At 47.5% G+C, this 10,762-nt stretch overlaps 1 protein-coding gene across 3 annotated transcripts; it reads left to right on the forward strand.

Annotated features, from left to right (window-relative positions):
• The first annotated feature begins 650 nt into the window (after positions 1 to 650).
• Positions 651 to 10,421, forward strand: CCDC28B (coiled-coil domain containing 28B). 3 transcript variants are annotated; one of them, XM_077337423.1, is made up of 6 exons: positions 651 to 759; positions 2,808 to 3,009; positions 3,967 to 4,136; positions 5,523 to 5,677; positions 6,505 to 6,527; positions 7,536 to 10,421. In XM_077337423.1, the coding sequence occupies exons 2-6, from the start codon at positions 2,849 to 2,851 to the stop codon at positions 7,588 to 7,590; spliced, it is 564 nt and encodes a 187-aa protein (XP_077193538.1). In that variant the 5' UTR covers positions 651 to 759; positions 2,808 to 2,848; the 3' UTR covers positions 7,591 to 10,421. The 3 variants fall into 3 exon arrangements, with proteins under 3 accessions (XP_077193538.1, XP_077193537.1, XP_077193539.1); XM_077337422.1 differs by lacking the exon at positions 651 to 759 and adding an exon at positions 834 to 1,100; XM_077337424.1 differs by lacking the exon at positions 651 to 759 and adding an exon at positions 1,917 to 1,937.
• Positions 10,422 to 10,762: the final 341 nt, after the last annotated feature.

Raw genomic sequence — 10,762 nt, forward strand, 5'->3', positions numbered from 1 at the left:
ATCTAATCCTGTTCCTTCTAGCTGTACTTAAGCATTTTGCTAAGGTTGACAGAAGCCTCATCAGCTGTCCTGGGTGTCAAGCAGGCTAGAGCAGGGGTAGTCAAACTGCGGCCCTCCAGATGTCCATGGACTATAATTCCCATGAGACCCTGCCAGCAAATGCTCATGGGAATTGTAGTTCATGACAGGGACTCATGGGAATTGTAGTCCACGAACATCTGGAGGACCACAGGTTGACTACCCCCGCTCTAGAGGCATGACTTTCCCCACCCCAATCCAGCTGTGGCATTTCAGAGGGGATACCCCCAGAAGCCTTCCATCCATCCACTGAACTCACCTAGGGTGGTGTTTGGTGTGATGCCAGCTGTGCCTTGGTGTCACAGGCTGATGCATCACTTGAGAGGGGCTGAATCCAGTAAATCCAACTGCATTTGGAAAAGAGCAGCCCTGGTTCAAGTCCCAACCACATCCGGCCCAGATTCATGGAAGTCGTTTTTGGAGCGGCTTCTACTCCAACCTGCATTACTCAAATCTGCCTTCTAAGAATTGCTTTAAACGGGCTAGCTCAGAATGTTTCTCTTTCAGAAGGGGGGCCCCAGTTCAAGATTTGGGTTGCGGGCTCCCCCTGCCTTACACATCCACGACCATGGGCTGCCCTGAATCTCTGCTCAAAGTTAGTTTAAGGCTTGGTGCTAAAAAAAACAGTTCTTAGTAGGCTGGATGCGCAGGTCTCATGCTGAGCGATGGCCTCCAGCTCGGGTAGGGCTCAACGTGCTACGTTTCCTTTTGAGCAGCAAATTAAAGCAGGGAGGGGGGCTTAAAGGGGGTGGGCCCAGATGCTGCCTCGCAGGCTTTGTGTGTACACGAGAGACAAAGAGACCGCAGTTAAGCCTATTGGGGGGCAGCGGTAGCAGGCCCGGTTGACTCGCCGGTGGAGCTGCACTCTGCACATGCCTGGAGGCGCTCTCGACCGGGCTTTGAGCGCGGGGTTGCAACGGAAGCGGGCTGCTGGGGGCAGGCGGAGAGAACCTAGCCGAGTAGCAGGGAGACCTCTCAAACGTCGGGCGTGTTGCTGGTCCAGGGTCGTCGCTGGTCCGAAGGTATTTCCCCCCTTCCAAACCAGCAAGGGCCGCGGGGAGGGCGAGAGCCTCGGCTAATCCGGGCTCCACGCATTCGGGAGGCTCCTGGGCCTCGGTGGATGCGGGCGGCCTCTGGGCCCGGGTCCCGGCGCTGCTGCGGCTGCCCCACCGGGCGCCATCCGCACAGCGGTCACTTTGGCCCCCAGGCGCCGGGCTCCGCCTGCTGGCTCCGGATCCGCCGGCCCGGGAGGGGCGCTCTGGTTTGCATCGCGGGGAGAGGGCGGCGGTTCGGGATGGATAGCGAAGCTTGCTCCCTTTTTAGGCTTCCCCGTGCGAAGGCACGGATGGTGTGTGTGTGTGTGGGGGGGGGGGTTGCCTCGATGCACAACAACTGCCAGCTGCAACACACACACATACCCTGTTGGCCTGGCCCGTGTGGAAACGCCCCCTTTCTCTTTGCCTCTCCTCGCATCTGTACTAGGGAGCTAAAACGCGCAGAAGATCCTTGAGCGGAGAGCGGGGTTGCTGCTCTTTTAAAAATGCTTTCCCGTCCTTAGATTTCAGCGCGGGAGGGGAGGATTTCTGCTGATCTGCCGGAGCCAAACTCAAAAGGCGGCCTCCTCTTGCGGCTCCTTAGAATCCTGGGCTTGGAAGGGCTCTCCAGGGTCTTATCTCCTTCCACAGTGCAGGAAACACACAACTACCTGCCAGCCAACACTGACTCCAATTCCATACTCAGATGATGTGCGTAGCAGGTTTTGGGTGGCAGAAACTGCCGGAGCCCACTTCAGCAGCAACCTGGCATCTGGGGGCAGCAGGTTATCTGTGGCTGGCCTGAAAGCCACCCTCCAAAAAAAGGTGCTTTAAGGGTCTCCAGTTGGAGGCTGTTCAATTAGAATTGATCAACAGTGTTAATGAGTAATTGTGTTTGATGTTAACCAGGGCCCCTCTGAACACAGACGGCCCTTTTCTTAACCATGGAAGGTGTAGTCTGGGTCACCTGTTGCTGTGTCCATGGGGCTCTGCCTGGGCAGCACTATCTCTGTAGGATTCTTCTCGGGTGCATGATGATAAGGACCTGGGTGCCTGGTGTGTGCAGCAACATAAAAAGAGCTCTGCTGGATCACACCAAAGGTCCATCTTCCCAAAGTACAGTGACTCTGATTCTCCCACCTCAATATACAAATGCACTATTCTGAGCTCCTCCTCTGCTTTTAACCTGCTTTCAAAATAATTTGGAAGGGAGAACCTTATTTTGGGAAGCTGTTTGAGAGATTCGAGTTTAGTAGCACCTCAGAACAAGATTTTTGGGGGTTATAAACTTTCAAGAGTCACAGTAATCCCTGGTCCTTGGTGGTCTCTCTTCCAAGTATTAACCAGGGCTGAACCGATTTGCCTTCCAAAAGCTGATGAGACTGGACTAAAGATCCACTCATTTGGGGTGGCTTCATTTGTTCGGGGTGTTGTACGCTCACGTGCATAAGAAGAAAGCTGAAAACCTAATTTGGGGCTCCACAGAGCATGGCTGAATTTGATTCGCCCAGTATCCTGTTTCCAAGTGTGGCCAGCTGCATATCTCTGCAGAAACCACAAGCAGAGCATGAAAGCAGCCCTGTAGTTTCCTCCACAGGCAGCACTGCTAACTGCTTTGTTCTTAGTTTCTTTTAAAGAATTGCCTGTAATTTGAGTTTGGTCTTGATTTTGGTCCCGTTCCCCCCCCCCCCCCAGGCCTTCCCTGTGGATAGCTGAGAGACGTGGCTGTCTGAGAGATGGAAGACAAAAAGAAGAAGAGGAGCCCCAAGGCCCACCTGGCTCAGCCGGTGCCCTCCAGTGCTTTGCGCAAGCTGCCCGTCCCTGCCAGCAAGAGCACCTCCTTCTCTCTGGGGATGCCTCACCTCCCATCGCCAAAACAAAGAGCCAAGTTCAAGAGGTCAGTTGAGGACCAGGGTAGGGCTGAACCATTTAGTTGGTGTGGAGGATTTGAACCTGAACACTGTTGAATAGGATTAGATTTTTGTCTGGTTGCACCTTAAAGACCAACAAAATTTCCAAGGTTTAAGCTTTTGAGAGTCAGAGCTCCCTTAATTGGATACATCAGATAGATTTGCCTCTTAGGAAGCTGCCACATATAAAGCTAGGAAAACAGTGGTGGGGGGTTGGTTTCTTCTGTGCTTTTAGTGGGATATTTAGCCGACTTTCAAAGGTGTTTTGCCTTTATGTAGATTTTCAGATAGCTTGCCATGAAAAAGTATCTGTTATTAATTACTAACCTCGACATTTTTATTTCTCCAATGTTTTTGCGAACTTCAACTGAACCCAAAGGTCTGGTTACCTTTTTTAGCAAAGAATTATCATACCATATAATTTTGAAGTTATGACACACAATTTGCTACTAATTTACTTTTGCCTTATATCTGGACTCTTCTGATCCTTATGCCACTGTTTGAGGAAGAGTGCTTGCATTCAAAAGCTCACACCTTGAATACATCTTTGTTGGTCTTAAAGGTGCCATTGGACTTAATTTTTTTCCTGTGGGTTGTTATGTGGATAAATAGAGGGGAGGGGAAAGAATTATGTCCTGGCTCCCAGGGAGGTCAGGTTGCCTTGACACCTTGGATGAGGGTCATGCTGTGCTTCACTTGTGGTGAGGTGCTTGACTTCTCAACTCGGCTTACTCCCTGTAAGGAGATCAGGCTGAATCCTGGGAGGATTCTTGGCCGCTGCCCTCGGCATGTAACGTCTCCGCCAGCCCTTCAGCACAAGACAGTGGATTGAACTGGGCCAGCCTCGCTGGCAAGATGCCTCCTTGGAAAGGAAAGGGGAAGTGATGCGGGTTGCTGTCTCCCAGGCTGCCTTTGCCTCTTATTGTCCTTTGTGCCTGTTGCAGAGCTAACAAAGAGAAGTCTCGAGCCCCGCAGCCTGCAGGCAGCGCAGGGGCCACGGTGAGCACCCCTCTGCAACACTCTTTCCTGACGGATGTCTCCGACGTCTATGAAATGGAAGGGGGCCTCTTGAACCTGCTGAACGACTTCCATTCCGGGAAGCTGCAGGCGTTTGGTAAGCTCTTCAAGGTCAACACCGTCAGAGATGCAGGCAGAGCTGAAGGCTCTCCTGGCCAGTGTGTTTTCATTGGCAGAGCCCAGGATTGGAAACAGGGAGGTTTGGGTAAAAATTCATGTCTGTGAAGCTTACTGGGAGGATTGGTTGCTTTGTTCCTTTTCACAGGGTTGCTGCAGGGGTTGATGACTTCAGTGCTTGGAAACTCAAAGAGCAATTGGGTGGAGTCTTGCTCTGAGTGACCTGATCTCGAGTCTGGCCACTTGCTGGCCCTGAGCAGCTTACTGCCCGTCACCTGGAGTTCAGCTTACAAGACTAGGTGGTTAAAAATAAAACTGTTAGCCGACTTGGCACAGACAAAAGGGAGTGGGTGGCATCCTCTACCAGGAGATGTGTTGACAGCCATCTGCATGGAGGGCTTTAAAAGCAGACTGGGGAAATTTGTTTGGGAGCTCTGCGCCTTGCTAGCTAAACACAATCCCCATGTTTAGATGGAATTGCCTCTGTGCCTGCTGCTGAGAGGCATCTGCCTTTTTGTCCTGTTTACAGGCTTTCGGGGGGGGGGGGGGCAAGATGTCCTTTGGTCTCATCCAGCAGCGCTGTTTGGATGGCAGCCCATCCGGAGGGCAGTCTTGGAACAAAGTAGGGGAAAAAAGTAAAATTAATGTCAAGCTGTAGCAGAAAGGTTACCAGCAAGGGGCTGTGGCTCAGAGCTACTGTAGTATATAATCCATCACTGATCCTCCGTTCAATGCATGGGTTTTGAATTTGACCTCAGTTTTCAGCATGCCTGTTAGAATGGTAGAAAACACTTTCTTATCACTGATATAACTTCACCATTTCAAATCTGTGATTTGGGTGCAAAAAGGTCCAAAGGTCACCACTGGAAATTGTATTTCCTACCAGGATCATACTTTGCTTGCGAGGGAAACGAAGCTAGAGGTTTGTTTTGGAATCTCCTGAAATTGCATAGGGCATACTTTCTCTACTTTTTTACTGTTGAGAATGCCTTGAAACATTCTTCAGGGTTTGAGAACCCCCAGAAGTGGCATGATTGTGCAGAATATGGTTGGGAAGCATGGCTGTGTACACCCCCACCAGGGGCCCCCTCCCCTTTCCACCCCCTCCCCTTTCCACCCCCTCCCCTTTCCACCCCCTCCAGGCCCATCACTGGCCATTGGGAGGTGGTGTGTGAACATAACCACATATGGTCATATCACCTAATACAAGTTTAACACATTTTAAAATATATCTATAAACATGTAATTAACTCCCACCCATTCAAGAAATCCTTCCAGGGCCATCAAGAAAACGCAGGATTTTATGAAACCCTGGTTGAGAAATCCTGGCATAGAATTAGCATTTTCTCCATCCGGACTGGCACAGGAAAGGAATGTTCTTTCGAGCAATTGGAGCACGTTCGGGAGATGCAGGAGAAGTTGGCCCGTCTGCACTTTAGTTTGGATGTCTACGTGGAGGAGCTGTCTGAGGACCAGAAGAAAACTGTGGCTGACAGGAATCTGGATCAGCTGCTGACAAACGTAAGAGCTGCTGAGGATCTTGGTCCTTCCTTCTCTCCCATCTTCCCTTTCAGTCGTAAAACAGAGTCACAAATTTCACCCAAGGTGTCACTAGAAATGTATGTAGCTAGTTGAGCAGGAGTATTTGAGATTTAAACAGCTGATCTTCCTAAGCAGTTAGAATGTTTGCGAATATTCTGTGACACACAGCAGTCAGCTTTTGTTGAGGGTATACTTAATGATAGACCACTAGGTAACTGAGATCTTAAAGAGAGGCTTTGCTCTGAGTGCCTTTAGTGGAGACCAGGTTAGTGCTATATGGATAAGGTCCTCTCCCATTCCTGGTGTGACCTCATTTATGACACTTCCTCCCTAGAGAGCCCCTGCCAGGACCATTTCATTGGTTAAGCCCTGTTTTTTCTACCAAGTTTTAAAGCTAGCTAAATGACATTATTTGTACGCTACTTGAGGAGCGTGTGCAAACTGATTTCATTTAGCCTCTGAGTCTTCCTCCTTTGTTGAGCAAGGCAAGAGGGTTCTGGAGTAGGCTTCCACTGGCACCGTTGCTCCCTCCCAGGCACCTGGTTACTTTGGCTTAGAGATGTCAACCTCCAGGCAGGGGCTGGTTTTTGCCAGAAATTACTACAGACCTCTAGACCACAGAGATAATTTCCCCGGAAGAAAATGGCAGTTTTGGAGGCTGGGCCTTATAGCTTCCCATCCCTGCCAAGTTTCTCCCCTAGTAGGCCCCAAATCTGCAGGAATTTCCAAAGAAGAGTTGGCAACCCTAACTTGTCTGGTTCTGAAGTTGCTGTTTTTATTGACAGTTTTTGTCTTTTTGTTTGCAGTTGGAAGAGCTCAGCAACTCCATGTATCCTTCCTGTGGGGACCAAAGGGGGCCCCAGTATGTACCGCAAAGGGTAGAGGGGGGGTGGACAGGGCATTGGTCTTGAGCAGAAAGAGGTTGTGTCTCCATGATGGGCAGAGGTTGAAGTAGACATCAGGGTGGCATTCAGTGACCCAACTCCAAATGTCTACAGTGATCCTGAAGCACAGCTGGGTGGTCTGAGATTGTGACTACAGTGTTGGGAAGGGAGGGATGTTGATTCACCACTGGCTGCTTCAAGCCAACTAGGGAAAAGGGATGTCTTCCTTATTGGAAGCTGAGGGACCATTTCAGCTTACAACCATCTTCCCTTCCTCTCACAACAGACACCCTGTGAGGTAGGTGAGCCTGAGAGAGCTCTGACCATACTGCTCTGTAAGAACAGGACTGTGACTAGCCCAAGGTCACTCAGCTGGCTGCATGTGGAGGACTGGGGAATCAAACCCAGTTCTCCAGGTTAGAGGACGCCGCTCTACATCAACCTGGTTAGTTTGGAGGTGATACCTGCTCCCCCTCCCACAGTCTGCTGATAATCAAACCTGCTTCTATTACTTGCCTCTTCCTGGCTTTCCCCCCCTTGATCATACTTGACAGCAGGTAGGGAACTGGTTGTGTGTTTGCATAACACTATTTGTAAAGTGGAGTTAGAAACAGGGATGTGTCCTTTATATGAAGAGGTAGCTTTGTTCTCACTCCTTCCTCTTTCAGAGAATATAGGATGGGAAGGATTCATTCATTCATTCATTCATTCATTCATTCATTCATTCATTCATTCATTCATTCATATTTTTATACTCCCATATGGCTCAGGGCGGTTTACATATAACATTGTAGGGTGATACATGGAACGACCTAAACATATATCATAGTCAAAAGTAACATCAACATTTGGGGACTGAAGTACCTGTGAACACAGAGGCGGCCTCAGTCTGGAGAACTTGGGGAGGATACAAGATCTTGGCTCCCCTATTTTCACTTAATACAACCCCTCAGCCAAAAGCTGCATTTGGCAGAAAACCCTGACTTGGAGGACACCTCCACAGCCTAGAGGAAGCAAAGCAGTGGCCCAAGTCTTCTCTTGGGTAGAATGCGAAGCCTTGGTGATGGCACAGTGGACCTGAGAGAGGAAGATGTTTGCACCAGAGTCCGCCCCTGAATGGTTCAGGGAAAGAAGGCTGAAATCAGAGATGTATCTAGGGGGAAGCGGGGATTGGAGCCTGGGTTCGTTCAAACTGCCGGCAGAAAAACCAAGCGCAGAAGTAGCCAACTCCTGGAAATTAAACGGTGCATACGTCAAGGGAAGAAAGGCAAGAGGAACCTGCTCTCCTGCCCCCTGGGATTGTGTCCTGGGATTCTTTCTGATATTGCAAGAGACCGGGGTGGGGTGGGGGGTGTTGCTGTCATTGAGTCATGCAAGACTGCTGCTTCTAGTAGGCCAGCCCCTATCTCCCAAAGGGTTTGGCTGTGTTTCAGGCTGCTTTGTCATACGTTGGCTAATGAACTTACAAATGCACTTTAGCATTCACTTGTAACTGGATTTTCCTACAGGAATGCACTTTGGCAGTTGTTTGTGACTGTGAAAGTGCATTGGAAATACATTATCCTGTGTGTGAAAGCAGCCTCAAGTGTGGGTTATAAGCTACCAGCTGGAACCAGCACTCTGTCCATTGCTGTGAACACTTCAGGAATGTAAGCATACAATTAACAAAATCTGTGTTGTTTCTGTTGTAACATCTGCCATTTGGCCACAATTCCCGCTCCCCTTTTATTGTGTTGGGAGCGGCGGCTGCAGTCCTGAGCATGCAATCTTGACATTTTTGTGCGACCTTGTTTGTCATCTGGTTTAAGGGGGGAGGGGCAGCAGTAGATGCAAGATCTTCTTTGAAGTAGAAAATTTAGTGATGTAGCATGATGGAAGGCACCTCTTTCTCTCTTTTTAAATGTTTATTGAAGAATTCACAGATATCATACAAATCTCATCAAGGTAAACCAGAAAATTCAAAGTACAAATAAATACACAAAAAACAAAAATGCGACTTCCCACTTACTATACAAAGAGGTCATATCCAAGTAGTCCATTATGTCAAAACAACTATATCAATGCAAAATATATCTCCTAAATTCTTATAAGAACAGATAAACAGAAAATAAATAAACAAAAAGAAAAATGCAAACCTTCCTTTAATTACAAACCCTGAAATCATTTTCTTGTCTTTCCCTTATTTATATAACTAGTTAATTTTGCTATTTTAGCTAACTCCAATACCTTAAACCAGGGTAAGGCATTTGTTGGCAGTGGCTCATGGGAATTGTAGTCCATGAACATCTTGAGGACCACAGGTTGACTACCCCTGCCTTACACTGCCATTCATATATTGAAGGTAAATCAGAGGACTTCCCGTTTCCAAGCCCATACAATTCTTGCAGCAGTTGATAGATATCTCAATAAAATTCCCTCTTGTTTGTCTAAACTATTATCTACAATACCAAGTAGATAACTTTCAGGTTCAAAGGTAATCCTTCTCCCCTAAATTTTTGATATTTCTTTGTGACTATTAACCACCCTCCCCCCCCAATTAACTTAAACAAACACCATTGATGAAAAAATGTGTCCAATTCTTTATTACATTTCCAACACTTGATATCTACTAGATTTTTCATTTTAGAAATCTTAGAGGGAGTTAAATACCATCTGCAATGCATTTTTCCCGATTTCATTTCTATTCTTTTCTAACCTGAAATGTGTAATAAATATTTTAAAAATTTTCTTGGAATGTAAATGGTTTGAATGAACCCTGTAAAAGAAGAAAGATTTTTCATTTAACTAAGAAGGGAGGCTATCATATTGTTTGTCTTCAAGAAACACATATAATTCAAAGTGCCAAAAAACATCTTATGAATCGGTACTTGCGGGATGAATTTGTAACTACGAGCAAGGATGGGAAGGCACTTCTCTTATGTGGACAGCAGTCCTCAGACTCTCCAGGCACTTCTGTATTAATGCTGTCAAGCCACCTGAAAAGGGACACAATGCAAACTGCTATGTGACAATGGACCAGGTGACCTGGGGAGTGTTTGCACAAGGAATTCTCTGAAGACAACCAGCTGGAATGGAGGAAAGTGACTTGGGGCAAAGTGTAGCTTTTGGGAGCTTCTCCCAGCAGCTGTCAATAGATCATTTAGAGTGCTCAAGTACATGCAGTAGTTTCAGATGGGTAGCTGTGTTTAGTATACAGTAAAATATCAAGGTTCAGTCCAGTAGTGTTTTAGACCAACGAGATTTCCAGGTGATAAGCTTTCAGAAGTCAAAACTGTGATACCCTGGAAATCTCATTGGTTTTCAAAGTGTTATAGGACTCGAGTCTTGTTCGAAGTACACGGAGTATCAGTGCAATAAGTTACTACATATTTTAGAATGTATCTTTATTAAAAACTAAACCCTTTAATAACAGAATGCTGATTCATACAGTAGGCATATAGGCTTCCTCTATAAGCCACCGCTTAGGGGTAGTCAAATTGCGGCCCTCCAGATGTCCATGGACTAAAGTTCCCATGAGCCCCTTCCAGCAAATGCAAATGCTGGCAGGGGCTCATGGGAATTGTAGTCCATGGACATCTGGAGGGCCAGTTTGACTAACCCTGGCTTAGAAGGTCGAAGACCAGACAAACACAGCCTTCTTTGACTTTTGGGCTGTATGAACCAATAGATCAGGGGTCCTTAGTTTTGTAGGGCATGGGGTGGTTAAATCTCTCTTTGGACCCTTGGAATTCAATGATCTTCTAAACTGACTTACATCTCTTGAAAATGATTCCCCCCTTCATAAAAAGCTGTTGGTATTGACTCATTAGAACCATTTAAATAAAAATATGTTGATCTAGCATTGCGTGTTCCACTTTTATTTCTGATCTGGAATTGGGATGTTTTGTTTTGTGAGATTCCCCCTCCCCCTTTCTGTTGGGACTCTTTCAGAAGAAGCACAAGTGTGACAGAGATCCTAGCAGCCTAGTGCATGGTTCCTGGCAGCCTGGCTCAGCTGGGATGGCTGGGCATGTTAAAAGGGGGAACGGCAAACTAGTGTCTCAGTGGGGCTGCTAACTTCATGTCCAGGAATTTCCCCACCTGGAGTTGGCAAATCTGTACCTCAGTGGCTCCCTGCATCCACAGGGGCTATTCCACTTAGACTTGCCCCAAGGGCAGGAATGGACTGGCTCATTGGCTT

The sequence above is a fragment of the Paroedura picta genome, chromosome 5, assembly GCF_049243985.1.
Source record: "Paroedura picta isolate Pp20150507F chromosome 5, Ppicta_v3.0, whole genome shotgun sequence".
NCBI lineage: Eukaryota > Metazoa > Chordata > Lepidosauria > Squamata > Gekkonidae > Paroedura > Paroedura picta.

Bases quoted from the DNA above. Each gene is read 5' to 3' on its own strand.
- CCDC28B (XM_077337423.1), top strand. From the start codon at position 2,849: ATGGAAGACAAAAAGAAGAAGAGGAGCCCCAAGGCCCACCTGGCTCAG. The intron at 3,010-3,966 runs GTCAGTTGAGGA...TGCCTGTTGCAG, and splicing joins CAAAGAGCCAAGTTCAAGAG to AGCTAACAAAGAGAAGTCTC. The intron at 5,678-6,504 runs GTAAGAGCTGCT...TTTTGTTTGCAG, and splicing joins TGGATCAGCTGCTGACAAAC to TTGGAAGAGCTCAGCAACTC.